Here is an 18,236-nt window from a genome sequence, read left to right as displayed (position 1 = left end):
CCACGTGCACCAGAATTGATCTTTAGCGTTTTTTTCTCCTTCAGGATCTTGCTATCCAGTTGTGTCCACTCCTTGTTCCAATGAAGTCAGTAAAATGTCTCATATTACCTAGAGAAAATGCTAACATTTTACTGGGCTAAATGGTTCTTTGCAGAACTGAACTTCTGTTTGTAAACAGCTGGTGCTTTTGTATCCGGGGATGTTGCAGCTGGAGACTAATAATTAATGGATAGTTTTGCATTGGCCAGGAACAGAGTCCTGCTCACAGTGGCTTTTAAAACCAAAATATTTTGAAGAGGAAAACCTCCGCAGCTTTCACCCCAAGTAGGCGAGATGCCATCATCCCTACTGCTGTATGGATGACTGACTTATTTTTAGATAGGGTTCACTTGAATTGGAAGCTCGCAAGTGGTGAAGGCGGTGCTTGGCCTTTCTCCCGTAGATACATGTGGGAAGCCTTTCTGTGACTGAGCACCAGTTAAACTTTTAGGATTGGCATTAAAAGGGGGAGAGAGAAGGATGGAAGAGAAAACTTTGCCTTAAAACAATCACTCAGCGTTGAGAAACAAAATCCATTAAAGACATTCTGGGTCTGTTCTTTCACTGTATTTTTCCAAAGCACCACAACGTGAAAAGAGTTTTGAGGTCTAAAAGAAGGAAATTTCAATATGAGGGCTATGATTTGGGTGGCAATCAGTTATCAAACTATTATAGATAGTTTGGTCAAGTCCTTTGTGTGTTTGGTCTAGATTTCTGAGCCCATAATTGCAAAGAATTCCCAGTTCTGCAAAGGAGGAGGATTTAGCTAAGCAGTTTGTTTGGCACCGACTGCAGTTTGAGGGCTGTGTGTGTTTGCTTGCATCCTGTCGTGTGGGCTTTTTTCTCTCTCTTGGCTCTCCTCTGCTTCCTTAATCTTTTCCAGACTTCTTTTAACAGCAAGATTGGGCCTAGTATTGTTTAGCAATGAAAGGCTATATTGAGGCTAACTTTGGTGAAACCACTGGGTTTGTTTCGGAACTCCGCTGCCGACATCTGTGTGTTGAGTGGGGGGCTGGGGCTGGGGCTGCATTTGTGGTCATCCAGATCTGAGGGGGGCAGAACGAAGTTTGTTCTTAATGTGCAGCTGGACAGACTTTTTGCAGGGGGACCTTGGTTTTTGTGCAGTTGGGCAGATAGAGCTTCATAAGGAATGAGGATCCTGGCTGTCCCCTTCCTTCCTCGCTTTCTTCCCTAATTCCTTCCTCCCTTCCTTTTCTTTTAGTAGAAGTTAGAGTGGGGGGGCTTGGGAGGGGCACCTTGTAATTGGGCCGGACCTTTCTCCCCCTGTGCATGAAGGACATACATCAGACAATGACATGCGTGTATGACTTCCTAGAGAAGCTGTTCATCGGTAGCGACACAGAAATTGCTGGGTTGTTTTTAAACTGCTTTCTCTAGCTCTCCATTTTGGTCTGGGAGTAATTTTCCAGAGGTGGCTTTTGAGGGCTATGACTTATTTTAAAAACAAGCCACCAGAAGAGGTGCTCACTCGTAGGAGGAAAAGCACGGACCAAATGGGTTTGGCATGAGTGGCTGCGCAGGCACGGTGGCGCCTGGTTGGAACCAAATTTGCATGAATGGTTAGGAGGTGCCTCGTTGGAGCAAAATTGGGTCTACAATACAGAAAGACTGCTGGTTTAAACATGTATTTCGTAGCCCGTGATGTTTAGACGATGGATCAGTTCAATTAGTCGAACTTTTTCATCAATTAACAAGGTGTCCACGATTAATTGAGCAGCAGTGTTAATTGCAAAAGAAACCAGGCAACAATTGTCTTTTCCCTCATTAGCAGTATCTTGTTTGGAGACCTTGAAGGCTGTTACCACGTACTAATTTATTTATTTTCGGTGCCAATCTGCCATTGTGGGTTTTTTGAGTTTTTCCCCATTTTTTTGGCAACTTAAATTCTAGTTCCCATCAGAAGAACTTCCAGATCTTCCATTTCTGTGGCTGCAGTAAGGCAGATCCTGCCCTCTGCCCTCCATCCTTCCTTCTGATTCCCTTCATCCAGCACTCGCTGGACTGAGAGAGGGGAAGACCGAATCGGGAAAGGGGAAATTGTCACAGCCACCACTGGCATCCCCTTCATTACCGTTGCTGATGATGAAAACCAGGCCCCTGCCCTTATCCCATCTCTGTGAGGCGTTCACGGAAACTAAGGAAGGGGTGGAACTTCCGATGGTGAACGGAGAGCAAAGCTTCCTCCGTGCAGCTTGTCTTCCTCAGCTCGGCAGCAGCGTGTTGGCAGCTTTCAAGAAACGCTGTTTCCAATTCCATTTCTAGGGCGAAGCTATGCTAGACTCCGACAACGTTAATGAAACCCTTCTGCATTTGGCTGCGTTATTCTAATGTTACGTGTGGATATGTCCGCTAAAGCTGAATGAGAATTTAGCTGAGAAGTCCCGGGTTTTGCTGGTCATTTGTATTCCAAGAGAAGTTAGAGAAATAGAACAATGCAACTTCATATATAAAACAATATGACTGGTGGTGTACTCGTTCTAATGCTGCCATCTCCAACCTGGCGCCCTTCCGATGCGTTGGACTGCCAACACCTGCCCTTCCCAGCCAGCAGCCTTTTGTAAGAGATGCAAAGTCCACTGAGCTGCAGGGACTGTTTTGGGTGGGGCCCTTGATTTATCACGTTGGCGTCCCATCTTTTCTCCAAGAAATGCAGGCACATTACCGGTGGCGGGGTGGGCAGCTGCTGGCCTGATAGCTAAGTGTGGCCCTCCTTTGATTTCAAAAGCTCTCTGCAAGCAATGAGTCCTCTGGCAAAAGCAACCTGTCACTTCCCTGGCAGCCTGTTGGGCAGGGAAGGAGAGGAATGCGAGGGAGGAGGAGTTGGCAGGGAGAAAGAGGAGGCTGCAGCCTCTGACAGATCACTGCCAAGGAAATGCAGCCCTTGATGAAAAGAGATTTACCCAGCCCTGCCCTATGGGGAGTGTCCCGGGTTTTTTTTAATCCTTGTAACAATGCCAGGTGGGAAAGTGTTCCTTTCCCAAGTTCACTAAGAGTGCAATCCTATACATGGCTGGCTGGGGAATGCTGGGGGCTGTAGGACTTTTTCCTGTCTAAACATGCATAGGATTATGCCCTAAGTGAACTGTGAGTGGGGATTTTAACCTGAAGTCCAAAGTTACACTCTACAGTATGTGCTGTACTAGACTAGCTCTCTAGCATTTTATGATCTACGTCTGTAGTCTTAAATCTTTTCACACCCTGAACCCACCTTTAACCTTAAACATGCATTTGGGACTGACCTCTTAGTTCTTTATTGTTTATTTGTATGCTGCTGCAGCTGCAGCAACCTATGTTATATCCGTCTGCAACTCAGTAGTGCAAGGGTGGAGGACCTTTTCAGCCCCACGTCCAAATTCCAATCTAGGAAAGGGCTTGGGGCTGCATTCCATCTGTGGGCAGGGCCAAAGGTAATGTTAGGGTCATTATGAATTTTAAGCCTACTCAGAAGTAAGCAGGCCAGGCCTTCTGCATATTTACTCAGAAGTACGCAGGTCTGACTCACTCAGCAGCACTTTCAAGTAGGATACCAAGCAACAAGCCTCTGCATATGTACTCAGAAGTAAGCAGGACAAGCCTCTGCAGATGGTGTCGCAACAGAATTACTCAGCAGCTTCCTCTTTTCTGCTGTGCAGAGAAAAGCTCTTACCTTTGATCAGCAGCTGGTCAGAGATAAGTGCTATTCTTCTTACTACGACTATTACCACTACTAATTTATTTCTTACCCGCATCTCCACTTGGATCGAGGCGGGGAACAACAGCGAATATAAAACACATAAAAACGGATTTAAAAACATCGTATACACAATTAAAACATCCTTAAAACATCCTAAAACATTCTAAAATGTTTAAACATTCTAAAATACTAGTTTTAATATCCCACTTTTCAGGATACAAATCCTTCCAAGGCAGCTTTATACTTTCAGGCGAAGTATAAAGTTGTTGTATCTTTAGCTGGTCTCTAATTATCTCTTCTGCCATATCTCCAAAGTTACACGAGCTCATTAAGTCTCTCAAAGCAGCAGTATACTGTAACACCATGCTGAAGCTCCAGTGGATGTGCACATTGATGGCTAGGACACTGTGAAGATTTGATGATTTTGAAGCCCTAAATAGTTCAGGAATTGGGTAGTTCAAGGACAACCTTGATTTCCCTTCCTGAAGGGCCCTCCGCGTCCTGCTGCCATATGAGACGGCCCAGGACAGGATGCTCAAACCCTGCACTGGTCAGCTCAGGAGGCCTTCCTAGCACGGAGCTGGCTTCCAGAGGGAGACCTTTTTATATTCCCTCAGGCCATTTCTATGCCATGCAAACCTGGTTTCTATTCACTTGGCTGTTGTTTTGTGGTACTCTTCTGTTGACCTGACTTTTCTGAAATGTACTTTAACTGCTCTGAGAAGCCTTGGCATGAAGAGTGGTGTAATAATTTAAATAAATGAGATCATCATGGATGCATTAAAATATTTCTTTATGAAATGTATGGTTTTATCAAAATGCGGTGATGGCCAACAATGGAATGAGGTTTGGGCCTGGAGTGTTGAGCCTTTGAGCCTGAGGGCAAAATTCAATTTGGGAGGCGCTCTCAGGGGATGCATCCCAGTGCTGGGTGGGGCCAGAGTACCCCAAATACCAGCATAATTTAGCTGAAACGTCTTTCTGCCAGAAAGCCTTAAGGACAAGGGTTCCCATTTTTTAGAATGGGGTGGAGAACTTCACAAAAGCCAGGAAACCCCCAAAAAATCAGCAGTCAGGGAAAGGTTGTGCCCATCTGGGGAATTCCGGACGGCCGGATTTTCCTTGCAGCCTTAAGGTTCAATAATCCTGGGTTTAGGCAGACACATGGAAGTGAAAGTCAATGAAATACTATTAACCATCACAGCAAAATGGAATCTCCCTATCCGGAAATAGCTGCCTCTGATTAAGGGCTAGGCACCCAGATATTTCGAACTACAACTCCCATAAACCCCAGTCAGCAAGGCCAGTGGTCAGGGATTCTGGGAGCTGTAATCCAAATAATCTGGAGCCACCACATTGCTTACACTTGGTAATACTCCGGTAATGTTGCATGTGGAAGGCTGAAGTTTCAATCACTGGCATCTCCAGATAGGGAAAACTCCTGCCTGAAACGCTGGAGATCCGCTGCTGCCAGTCAGTGTCAACAATACTGAGCTGGATAGATCAATGGCCTGACTCAGTATAAGGCAGCTTCTGATGTTCCCATTAGATAGGAGCAGAGGAAATTGCCTAGATACCAAGTCATGTGAAGCTGGCGGGATGCAGCCCTTCACACAATGCTGAGGACACAGTCAAGGACGGCTCTTGCCATCACGCCTGGCTGATGGGATGACCAGTGGAATTGGGTTGCATCTTTGGAGCCTTGTTGCCATCTTGCCATACAAGAGTGGCTTCTTGATTCAGAATCAGCTCTTCATCCCTCTCCCTTCCTTCCTATTAGCTGAAAAAGAAGCAGGTTTATGTAGAGAAGGTGGAAAAAATGCAGCAGGCGTTGGTGCAGCTGCAGGCGGCCTGTGAGAAGCGTGAACAGTTGGAGCACCGACTCCGAAACCGGCTGGAGAGAGAGCTGGAATCCCTCCGAATGCAGCAGGTAAGGACGATGACAGCTTCGCAGAACTCTGTGTTCCAATTAAGCCAGTTTTCAGCTTGTTTCTTTTTAAAAGCCCCTGCAAAAACTTGTGGACTGCTGCTTTTTAAAAATTAAATGTTTAACAGAGATGAAAACCAAAAGCAAACGTTAGTTTTCTGTTTGGAGATGAGTAAATGGAACATTTTCTTCTGTTGTAACATGAACTGTTCTGAAGATGCCTTTGTTGCACAATGGTTTCAGGCACCCTGGTCACGGTAAGAGCTTCCTAGAGAGGTTCGCCCGGGGCCTATGTTGTGCTCTTCCCAGCATCAGGTGAAGACCTTTTTATTTTCCCAAGCATTTTAGCATTCCAGTTTTAAATCTACTATTGCATTTTAAATCTCTGCACTGCTTCTAAGTTTTACTCTGGTTGCACTTTTATATTGTAGTTTTAAGCCATTATGTTTTGTATTGTATTTAATGCTGTATTTTGGGGGTTCAATTTTTGTGGCTCGCTCAGAGAGCTTCAGCTATTGGGCAGTATAGATATGGAATGAATGAATGAATGAATGGCTTTCTGGTTGATCCACTGCTTGGCTAGAACGGCTTTCAGCACACGGTGAAATGTATGCAAGTATTCTAATAGAATCATAGAATAGCAGAGCTGGAAGGGGCCTACAAGGCCTTCGAGTCCAACCCCCTGCTTAATGCAGGAATCCACCCTAAAGCATCCCTGGCAGATGGCTGTCCAGCTGCCTCTTGAATGCCTCTAGTGTGGGAGAGCCCACAACCTCCCTAGGTAACTGATTCCACCGTCGCACTGCTCTAACAGTCAGGAAGTTTTTCCTGATGTCCAGCCGGGCATAAAAAGTTTCCGGCCAAGTCGTGACAGAGCCAGGCAGCGGCCATGATGTGTTCCTGCAGCCACCTGTAATACACTTTGGACATGCCCAACAGCCATCCTCTGGCTGTGTAGAACGGCCCTTCTTTTCCAGGGATCCACAGAGTCAGGGGGCGTAGTGGTGGTGCGTGTTTCTCCCTGTGTGTTCACAACACAGCACTGGTCAAAGTCTGCCTCCAATCGTTTTATTGGCTTGCTTTGTGGCTCTTTCTCGTCAGCGCCAGGGGACATCTCAGCCAGCCAATGTCTCTGAGTACAATGCCACGGCACTGATGGAACTCTTGCGTGAAAAGGAGGAGAGGATTCTGGCTCTGGAAGCAGACATGACGAAGTGGGAGCAGAAGTACCTGGAAGAAAGCGTGATGCGGCAGTTTGCACTGGATGCTGCAGCTACTGTGGCTGCTCAGAGGTAACGGAGGAATTGGCAGCGAGTAAAGAGACTGGGGGGTTGTTTCTTTACCCCCCTCCCTCCCTGCAAGAAACCCTCCCAATTATACACAGGCATAATTTGCACACTTTATCTCAATTTTGTTGTGCTCTTTTGCCATGGGTTGTGTTTCCCCTTCCGTTTATATTGTGAGACGGTGGCAGAAGCGGGCAGGATTGGAGCTGAAAGTACGCAGGAACACGGCATGTCAGCAGGGGCCCTTCGAGGCAGCTTGGTCTTACGTCTGCCTTTCCCCCTCGGCTTGCCATCGGAGACGGTTGAGCTCCGCCTGAACGTAGGCAAGCGTGTCTTCTCTGTCCCTGGAGGCACTGCGAGGGGCGCCGTGGCTGGGGCTGCCGCTCAATGGCTTTCGCCTGTCTGTTCTCAGGGACACCACGGGCATCAGCCACTCCCCCAGTGCCAGCTACGACACCTCCCTGGAATCCCGCATCCAGAAGGAAGAGGAGGAGATCTTGCTGGCTAACCGGAGGTGCCTGGATATGGAGGGCAGGTAAGTGGCAGCCTGATCTTTTCCTTCCGTTCCTCATCCAGCGTGGCTTCAAAATCCAGCCCTGTGCGTAAATTACGAGAGGAAAAGGCTCTTCCTCTTGGCTGGCGTCAAGTCCGTAGATGGCGCTTTGGGACTCCAGGGCTTCTTGCTCCCCAAGTGGTGGGATTCCTCCTTTATCCCTTAGGAAACAGAGCATCACACTTTGGCTGGGAAGAGCCGATCCTGCCAGGGCCTTCCCTGGGCTGCTCTAGCGCCAATCCACATAAGTCCAGAAACCTGCTTGTGCGCACGGCCTGCTCACAGGAGCCCTACGGTAGTGTAATATCGAGGGGATTTCCTCCCTTTCTCTCTCCTCCTTCTTAGATTAGAAAAATTCATAGAATCATAGAATAACAGAGTTGGAAGGGGCCTACAAGGCCATCGGGTCCAACCCCCTGCTCAATGCAGGAATCCACCCTAAAGCATCCCTGACAGATGGTTGTCCAGCTGCCTCTAGTGTGGGAGAACCCACAACCTCCCTAGGTAACTGATTCCACCGTCACACTGCTCTAACAGTCAGGAAGTTTTTCCTGATGTCCAGCCAGAATCTGGCTTCCTTTAACTTGAGTCCGTTATTCCGTGTCCTGCACTCTGGGAGGATCGAGAAGAGATCCTGGCCCTCCTCTGTGTGACAGCCTTTTAAGTATTTGAAGAGTGCTCTCATGTCTCCCCTCAATCTTCTCTTCTCCAGGCTAAACAGGCCCAATTCTTTCAGTCTCTCTTCATAGGGCTTTGTTTCCAGACCCCTGATCATCCTGGTTGCCCTCCTCTGAACACGCTCCAGCTTGTCTGCGTCCTTCTTGAATTGTGGAACCCAGAACTGGATGCAATACTCTAGATGAGGCCTAACCTTGGCCAAATGGAGAGGAACCAGTACTTCACGTGATTTGGAAGCTATACTTCTATTAATGCAGCCCAAAATTGATCCCTGGAGCCTCTTCCATGACCGCGCTCTGCTCCGGGGAGTCAACCCATCCCAAGAGCTGCATGATTGCACTTGGGAGAACCCAGGAACCAACTCACAGTTGTACCTGCCCCTTGGCCTAGATCATGACGTGTGTCTAATGTGCCATGCCTCCGCTTGCTGCCCTTCTCCTCAGGCGGCCCCGTGCCTGGCTTTGAGAAGGCCGCTCCTCCGCGTGGTCTGTTGAGCCCAAATGCTCAGCTGCCCCCAGATCTCTCGGTGGCGCCTTTGAGCCTTTAACAGCAGCGGGCCGGTCAGAAACTCAAGAACTGAATGTTTTCCTGGCATGCAGTGATAGGGAAGGCTTTTTCTGGTGACTTTTTCTGGGGACAGAGGTCTACATGCACAGTAGACCTACCTGGAAATAGAAACTGGCAACATGAATTTTAATTCCCCTTCCCCAGTACTGATGATGGCAACACAAAGCAATGAATTAACTGCTTTCCATCTCAGGTTATCTGTCAAGCAGGAGGGACTGGGATGTGCTGGGATTTCTTCTCATAATCCAGAACTGGCATCGCCATCATCTCTTTCCACCCAGGGCTGGCGTGCCCTTTACTTATGTATGTCAGGCAGCGCTGGGGGAGTGGGGTGGGGTAAGACAGGAACAGCCAGCAAAGCTCAATGCTAGGGGGAAAAGGTTCGGATCTTTTCAGCCTTGGGATATGCAGCCTTTGCTCAGGGTAAGATCCCTCTCTCTTGATTTTGCCCCTTTGGCCTTGTTTACATTGGGCCTGTTCAGAAGACACCTTAAACCCTGCTGTTCAAGGCTTTTGCTTAAGCAGCAGGGTTTAAGGTGTCTTTTTTGCTAAACGCTGCACACTCATTAACCCCAGTCGGACCGTCTACAGCAGGGTTGGCGGCTCTAACCATGGCTTAAAGTGCTGTGAGTGACAGCACGGCTTGTGGTTAGTGCTAACACCAGAGAACCACAGTGTCACGAACCACAGAGCCTGACATGTCATCTGAACAGGCCCATCGTGTCCCTCCAGCACCGTGTTTAGATAATTTGGGCCAAGTCTTAACATTGCTTGTCAGGGCTCCTCTTGGAGAGGGGGTGGGACTTTTATTTTTTTGTACCAAACATTTCTTTTCAAGGCCTTTGATATTTGCCTCTGCTGCCGTTTTTCTCCTGTCCCTGCTGGAGAGCCCCCTGAGATTGTGGAATGCCTTGCTTCTGAATCTCCCTGGCCCTCAAGAAATCTTCTGGGCTGCTCTTGAGCACAGCAGGTCTTTGCGTTGATCTCCCTTGCTAGAGCACTGACCTGGCAAGAGTCCTACAGCCAGGCGCGTGAACCCAGTTGGCTTCCATCCTCTGAACATTTGGGAAATGTGACATGTGCACCTAGCCACAGTAGTGCATGCACTAGTAACTTCCCGATTAGACTACTGCAATGCACTCTATGTGGGGCTGCCCTTGAAGACAACTCGGAAGTTGCAGCTAGTGCAAAATGCAGCAGCTAGACTGCTGGCGGGTGCATCTTACAGAGACCACATAACGCCAGTCTTAAAGGAATTGCACTGGCTGCCTATATGCTTCCGGTCAGAGTTCAAGGTCTTGGTAATGCTGTTTAAAGCCCTAAACGGCTTGGGACTTCGATACTTGAGGGAGCGCCTCTCCTTCTATATGCCTGCCCGAGACTTGAGATCTGTTGGAGGAGCCCTTCTCTGCATCCCACCAGCACAACAAATACGCTATGATGGGACAAGGGAGAGGGCTTTCTCTGCTGTGGCACCCTGACTGTGGAAATCAAAATGATTTCATTTTGACGCCAAGTAAAAACATGGCTTTTTAACAAAGCCTTTAATGGTTAAATTCACTAAGTTGGCACATTGTTTTAACTGTTTTAATTGGTTTTACTGCTTTTAATTTATATATTGTTTTAACTTGGCTCATGGTTTAATTTGGTTTTAGCTGTGTATATTTATTGTTTTCTACTGTTTGCTTTTATCTGTACGCCGCCCTGAGAGCCTAATGATATAGGGCGGGATACAAATGTTTTAAATAAATAAATAAACAAACAACACCACAAGGCCGTTGAAACAAGGAGGGGCTGTTCTTTTGTCCCAACCTAGGATCAAAACTCTCCATGCTCAGATCATTGAGAAAGACGCCATGATTAAAGTCCTCCAGCAGCGCTCCCGGAAGGAGGCCAGCAAGACAGACCAGCTGTCTTCCATGAGGCCGGCGAAGTCCCTGATGTCCATCTCCAACGCGGGCTCCGGCTTGCTCTCCCACGCATCCACACTGAGCAGCACCCCCATTCTGGAAGAGAAGCGAGACGACAAGAGCTGGAAGGGCAGCTTAGGTGAATGTCCCCCCCCCCCCACTTTTTTAATTTTACCATCCTAAACCCAATGGGACTAGAGTGGTGAGTGTAGGCCAGCGTCTAAATCCAGCCTTGGCTATGAACTACCTGACTTGGGCAAGTGACAGCATGGTAGCCATTAGTGAAGGGAGTACAAAGCAATATAAATATTTACACTTTCCTTTCTTTTTACTGACGACTCCGTCATGTGGTCGCTTGCCTAAGATTGGAGTGTCGCCCAGTTAATGAATAGGGCTGTGTGTATGCTGTGATCCTATCAGAGGACAGAATTCAACCTTCCTAAGGGGGTTTGGCTCTTTTTTGTTGTTTTTGTTGTAAGGAAGTTTCTAGTCCATATGCTTGAAAGCGTGTCGGCAGCGCCAGAGGGCAGCATCGCTTCTGAGCAACAGGATGCCAGGGATCTGGCGCCTTCCCCTTCGCAGGATGAAAATAACCAAATAAGACAATGTAGACAGTTTGCAGAACTTTTAGCTTTTCACACTGCAAAATTAGGTCCAGAATTGTGGGATTATTATTTTTTAATGTGTAGAGTATATCTATATATATCTATCCCTGACTTTTTTTAAAAAAACCACAGAAATAGGAAGTGCACCAGTGTCTGCAAATAATTTATAAATAAAGGCAAGAGAGACAGTTGAGGGCTTTATCTTTAAGATTTCTACGTAAGTTATTTAATCATGACATTCCATTCTAATCATGCAAACCCAAGCAAACTTGCACATGCTTAGTTAATCTTCTTAATTTATTTCACCTGCAAAATTTGCATTATAAGGAACGTTTTGAACAGGGCTTCTTGCAGTGGTTGGGGTGCCAGGTGTGTATGTGTGTGTGTGTGTGTGTGTGTGTGTGTGTGTGCTGGGGGGCGGGGAGGTTAATGGAAGGTGAGGATGGGAGCGCTGGTTTAAGCAAAGCTTGCTGAGGATGAATAAGCTTCTCCAAATTATTGTCTCTTACCTTGGCCTTTGGGGGAGGGGGTGGTTTGGAAATTTTTGAATAGAAAAATATTCCAGAAAACGCTCCAATGCAAATTAGATTAATTTTCATCGGGCTATTTGCATAGTCGTCGTCCCCAGTTTGCATCAGAAAATGTTCTGCTGCCCTTGAACAGGAATGGGCAACTTTTGTCCCCCAGTTATTTTAACCTACAACTCCCATGATCCCTCACCATTGGCTATGCTTGCTAGGGCTGGTGGGAGCTGTAGGCCAAAAATTATTTATTTATTTCATTTCTTTTCTGCCCAATAGCCGAAGCTCTCTGGGCGGTTCACAAAAATTAAAACCATAAAGCAACCAACAGTCTAAAAACACAAATACAAAATACAGTATAATGTCTGAAGGGTCACAAGTTGGCCGCCCCTGCCTTAGGCAGATCGAATTTAGCATGTTTATTTTACTTGTATTGCGCACCCAAAGCTTTACAAAGTATTTGACCTGAAATATTTGAGGGGAGGAAATTCAAGCACACTGAATGTGATTTATATTATGTAGAAACCTGTAAAAATGAAAAGACCATAGCATGTACTTCCCTTATATTGTGTAAACAAACACTAAGGTACTGAAATCTGTCGACGCACGAATTCATTTTGGCAACCCGTAGGACTCTGCATGATAGCCTGGCCAGCGCTTCCCAATGTCAGCAGAGTTTTAACTGTCTTCCGCAGAGGCGGTGGCTGAGGCACCTTCAGTTTCGCTGTCGCTGTTTATGAGTTCCACTTCATTTTGAGATAAAGATGTATTTCAATGACTTGCCTGCATTCTCTCACGTGCTTGTTAAGAATAATCGTCCGAGCTTGCCTAATATTGTATTTGCAGTTGGCATGCATTCGTTCTTAATAATGAACTTTTGCATCAGAAAAATGAAGCATCCGGATATCTCCGGCCCCACCTCCTTGCCTGTGGTACACAGGGCTTTGGAATCCTGGTCTCGTTCTTCCTGCCCAAATAGACTGGGAGAGGCAGGAAGAAAGAGCACAAAGGAATCTTAACAGGCAAAAAAGCCCTGCTGGATCAGACCAAAGTCTTATTGAGCCGGGCATTCAGTTCCCACTGGGGCCAGCCAGATGCCCCCAAGGGATGCTCACAAGCAGCACATGCATGCCACAGAACCCTCATGCTCGTCTTCCCCAGCCGTTGGTATAAAGAGGCATATTGCCTCCGACACGGAAGAAGCAGGAACCGTCAGTAGCATCATCTTCCATGTTTTCCTGCCTCCATTCTCCTTTGGTCTTTTTTGGAAACAAAATCTACAAACAGCCGGATTACCCAAACCTCCCTGCACGTAGAAATCTAGCATGTCGGGGCGTGGCTAGTCCAAGACTCCTACCCAGCGTGCTAGGTTTCTATGAGCACAGACTTTATTTTCATCCAAGAACATTAAGATCCACACACACCCTGTCCCAGGGGCAGTCTGAAATCATATAGCTCAGCAAACGATGCATCAGTTGAGCTGCCTCAGAGAGGCAAGGCAGAGCTCAGCAACCTGCAGGTCAGGTGGAGGAGGACGGTGATAACTTGAGCTGAAGCAGGAGGGCGCGTCTACCTGGCAGGGCCTTCTGGCTGTCTGCAGTGGCTCCACCTACTGCAGGGCTGAGCCGCTTATGGCCACGTAGAAGCTGTTGAAGCGCAGCCCCAGCCAGCCATCACAGTCAGTGGTTGGACTGCAACTCCCATCACCCCTCGCATCGCGTTGAGGGCTACAAGTAGCCCACCTGTGATCCACTGGGAAGTGAGAATTGAGGGAGGAGGCCGTGCTTAGAGCGTGTCCTTTGGTTTAGGGCAGGAGCCGTGAGGCTCCCGGAATGCAGAACGCGTCTGACGTCTGTTGAACTGGCAGGATGTGCAGAGGTTAGGAAGCCCTGCATTGATGCCTTCTGGCTTTAAATCACGTTATCCGGAAGCAGAACCACAGATTCATTCACAGCGTTGGAGAACTAGCAAGCTCAATGTTCTATTCCCAGTACTTTTGTGAGATTGACTTAGTCCAGACCAGAGACATTACTTCTTCACACAGCACATAGTTAAATTATGGAACTCAGTACCACAAGATGTAGCGATGGCCACCAATCTGGATGGCTTTAAAAGGGGGTTGGATAAATTCCTGTAGCAGAAGGCTATCAATGGCTACTAATCCTTTGGCTATGTGCTACCTCCAGTATCCTAGGCAGTAAGTCTGGGTGCACCAGTGCTGGGGAACATGGGTGGGAGGGTGCTGTTGCACCATGTCCTGCCTTGTTGGTCCCTGGCCGATGGCTGCTTGGCCCCTGTGTGAACAGAGTGCTGGACTAGATGGACCCTCGGTCTGATCCAGCATCAGGGCTCTTCTTTTGTTCTTATGTTCGTAAATGAATCTAGAGGTATGAAAGCTGACTGGCCGCCGGGAGAGCCAAGAACATTCACAGGTGAAGTGGGTGTCCCGCAGCAGGTGTGCCACAGCCTTGCATTCTCCTTCTTCCCCAGGTGTTCTGCTGGGAACGGAATGCCGCTCAGAGTCCATTCCCTCAACCCCCTCGCCAGTCCTTCCCTCTACTCCGCTACTGTCTGCACACTCCAAGACCGGCAGCCGTGACTGTAGCACTCAGACGGACCGGGGTAGTGAACAGAACAAGGCCCCCACCTCCTCTGCCCTGCCGCCCGGACCAGCGAGGCTGCCCGCTATGCATCTGACCTCCTACGGTTCAGACAAAGCAGGTAACGAGGCGTCTACAGCTGTCGGCTCATTCCGTAGGCAGAACAGAGGCGAGGCGGGGAGCCCTGGGTTGCTTGTGCCGCCTTCCCACTCCTGCCGGGGGCCCTGATCGCAGCGCAGTTGCGGCTTCTGGCAGAAAGATGCTGAACGCCGGCCTGGTGAGGCCTGTGGCCAGGATCGGAGTTCTGAATTCTTGTCCTGCTGCTGAGGAAATGGTGATGGTAGAAGTGGCTTGATTTGCACACATGGGCTTTATTTTCAAATTGGCCGTGGCCAACTAGCGTAAAAGAAGTCACGTTTGGACAAACAGCTGTTCGCTTGGTAAGACGGCTTGGCGATTGTGTGATTAAACGAATGATTCCCCACATAAAAAAGAAAAGTAAAACACATCAGTGCACATAAAATGATAGGAAACTAGATATCAGGGAGACTATTTTAGCTTCCCTTTCTCCCTGAGGTGCTGGTTTTGTATGGGTAGGAATAACTTTATGGGGGAGCATTGAGTGATTCCCTCAACCCACCTCTTTGGTCGTCTGAAGCGTCAACATCAATGGAGGTGTTTTGTTTTTTAAAGAACTTAATTGCCAGGCAGCAGATAATTTTCAAGGGGAATTGCAGGGGGAGTAGGGGAGGACAGGACTAAGTGCCACGTACTGCAACTCCACCCCACCCCACCCCACCCCACCCCAGCCTTCCCAGGCACGGCAATTATGCTTAGAGAAAGGCTTTTTCCCATTGGTTTGGGATGATCTGGGTCAGGGTGCAACTTAACCGAAGAATGTATTTTATTTCAGATGATTTGTCTTCCTGGAAAATTTAAATAAATCCTAGTAATTATGCCTAAATGTGCCTATAGAGATACACATTTGCATATGCAGATTTTATACAGATGTGTGTTCTATGGGCCTGGGCTTAGGAATGTCCCTGCTCAGCTCCCAAGTTGGATCTCCAGATGAAATTGTTCTCCAACAACTTTACATTGGTATCTCTCTTTGAAATGCTTCTGTTCAGGAATGGCCACGTTAAGGTGTCTTCTAAGGTGGTGCTTCCTGTCTGCTTTTTTATAAATTTGTTTTAAAGGATCACCTGATTAACTGGGGGTGCCTTTAAAAATCAGATTGAAAGGTTGTTAATCTATTAATCTAACCATTAAAATCAGTTAAAGGTTTTAGCCCTAAATTGCAGCCATTTTGCCAGCTGAACACAAAATTAGAAAGCATATATCTATATCTATATCTATATGTGTGTGTGTGTGTATTCTATCATTATCCCTTTTTCCCACCTTCTCTTGCTTATAGATGGCTCAGTTTTCCATTCCAGTACTCTAGAAAGGAAAAACCCAGCTCAGAATTTGGGGCAGGACCTCAATGATGCAGAACTGGTGGAGTATCTCATCTGAAGAAATGCAAAGCTGGAGAGAAGCAGATCCCCCCACCCCAAGACCCTTTTTTTAAAAAATAGCAATTTGTAGTAACTGAATCATAAAGGTATCTACATACAGCTTTGTGCTGCTTGTATTTACTTTTCTCTCAAAGGTATGGACAGGTTAACTTATAATTTGTTCCAAAATCATTAAAGCAGTCTTGTTGTCTAAGAAGATTCTTTCTCCTACATTTTTTTAAAAAATAAAATAATACTGGATCTGGTAGCATCTGGATGAAATTAAACCAAGGTCTTAAATGCACTAAATTTTTAAAATGTCAGTATTTTTAAAAACTTGTATTTAAGCAAAGTCAGATCCTTGTTTAGGTGTTTGATGTCCATAATTGCCTTTACAAAGCCTGTTACCTCCAGGTTTCTCAGTTGCCAGAAAATGCCACGGTGCTGCCACTTTTGAGTGTCATTTAGTATCCTGAATATTCAGGTGCTCCTAAGAATCATTGTATGAACTTCCAAGTGTGATGGAAAGAAATTCGCATTCCTTACCTTCCCCATGAAGAGTGTCCATTTTCAATAAAACATTCCAGGACTGGGAAAAGATGTTGATTTCCACAAGGTGCCTGTACTCAGAAATATGTATTTTTGTCTCATTGCTCATATTATTCTGTCCTCCTGTTTGATATCCTGAGATGAAAGGGGACTTTGCTACGTTCATATGTCAACGGGCTCTTTAGCCTCACAGCAGGATGATGTACTCCACCCAAGGTTTCAGCGAAGAAGCTCCTTTGTGCGTCGTTCCATTCCATTCCGTTTACACCAGGTCATTCAGCTGGCTCAATTGGAGTTATTCCTGAGCTGTGTTAGTGGCAGCATGTCAACCTAAGGAAGAAAGAAGGCCTTGAAATGTTTGAATAAGTGAAGCTTGATCTTTCATATGCTGGAGTTTTTTCTACTCTGTATTTTCCTCTTCTTTCCAAATGCCTTGTTTGACTGTAATCTCATTCCAGAAGACAGCAACTTTTCTCTTAACAATTGTATATGATGATGTAAGAATTTAGTGCCTTACTCAAGACAATAGTTATGCTGGGGCCAGTGTTTGTGTGAAATAAAAAAGCGCTGTCGGTTGAAAACCTCTCATTTTCCTGAAATGCTGCTTTCTGCACAAATTTAGGCAGAATACTAGGGTCATAGTTAAGGAATATTGCAAAGTTTTGTCTCCCCACTTCTCCTGTAAGTTTCATTTTTCTGTTTCTTGGAAGTTGGCATAAATCTTGTAGCACGGAGGTAGCCAACACAGCAGGAATTAATTTCAGTCTTGTTGTGGAGAAAGAACACAGAGGTCATACAAAGTTTTTAAACATAACAAAACATAAGCAGTTATATACACACATTTCCCTACCCATGCATTTAAAAATAAATATGTTTCTATTTCATATCTTTAACTACTTAAGTCGATCACAAATTATATATGAGAAAGAGAGAAGTCCTATTCAGGTATTCCGTAGAATGCATGAGGGATAAACGTGAGGACAGGAGCGCCCCCAAAGTCCCCGCGTGGGGTGGGCTCTGTCTCTCATGCCCTGACCTCACACCATTGAACAGTGAGTTCTAAATATGAGATCTCAACTGAATGGGAGAATGTTGCACACAATCAGGATCCTAATAAAACAGGATTCCCAGTCATGCAGCGTGGTCTACCCCTGTTCAACTGAAAGCGAGTAGAATCGCCATTCCAGATCTTGCTTGCCACATGGAGTAGTGAAGTTGGGCCGTGAGGGATCCTGCGTACACCGGGAGCTTCCCTTCCCACGCATTCGGCAGAACACCTGAATAGGGCACGAGCAGCCTTCCTCAATTTGGTATCCTCCAGTTGTTTTTATACTACAGCTCCCAGCTTTTGGTGAATTTATCTTTGCAGTTCTGGATGAAGTTCAGTTGTCTTTTGAGCAGACTTTGTACTCTTTATCCATGCTCCTACCCTGGAGTGGGTGTTGTGATTATAAAAGGAACGACCTGGTTAGGGGAGCATCTCAGCGCTGAGTATATTGCATCAAAAACTGCTGTCAGCACCATAGAAGACCAAGGTCTGAATGGTGTAAAGAGAAGTGAAGAATCAGTTGTGTCCTGTAGTGCCTTAAGTTTCTGGATAGCTTTCTTTAATAGAAACAAAGCAAGTAATCCCAACATATTAATAGGGTATATTTATCCCCAAAGCAAACCAAAGGAGTCCTTGAGGGCTGTGCTTTCTTCTCTGAAATGTTGTGTTAGACTGGAGTGGAAGAGAGGAGACACCCACCCATCCCCATGAATCAATGCAAATCTCGTTTCTGAATTGTGCAATTATTCATGGGGACCAC

The 18,236-nt window shown here is 46.6% G+C and overlaps 1 protein-coding gene across 2 annotated transcripts in view; it reads left to right on the top strand.

Annotated features, from left to right (window-relative positions):
* AMOT (angiomotin) overlaps positions 1-17,009 on the top strand; it is a 37,131-nt gene extending 20,122 nt beyond the window's left edge. For both annotated transcript variants that reach the window (XM_063141754.1, XM_063141753.1), the window contains 6 exons: positions 5,514-5,663; positions 6,762-6,952; positions 7,359-7,481; positions 10,561-10,793; positions 14,271-14,501; positions 15,798-17,009. In XM_063141754.1, coding sequence (XP_062997824.1) covers positions 5,514-5,663; positions 6,762-6,952; positions 7,359-7,481; positions 10,561-10,793; positions 14,271-14,501; positions 15,798-15,898 — 1,029 coding nt within the window. In that variant the 3' untranslated portion in view covers positions 15,899-17,009. The remainder of the gene's footprint in view (positions 1-5,513; positions 5,664-6,761; positions 6,953-7,358; positions 7,482-10,560; positions 10,794-14,270; positions 14,502-15,797) is intronic.
* The last annotated feature ends 1,227 nt before the right edge of the window (positions 17,010-18,236 follow it).

Source organism: Elgaria multicarinata, chromosome 15 (genome assembly GCF_023053635.1).
Source record: "Elgaria multicarinata webbii isolate HBS135686 ecotype San Diego chromosome 15, rElgMul1.1.pri, whole genome shotgun sequence".
Classification (NCBI taxonomy): domain Eukaryota; kingdom Metazoa; phylum Chordata; class Lepidosauria; order Squamata; family Anguidae; genus Elgaria; species Elgaria multicarinata.
Note: the sequence above shows the minus strand (reverse complement) of the source record. Positions and strands in the feature narration are given on the sequence as shown.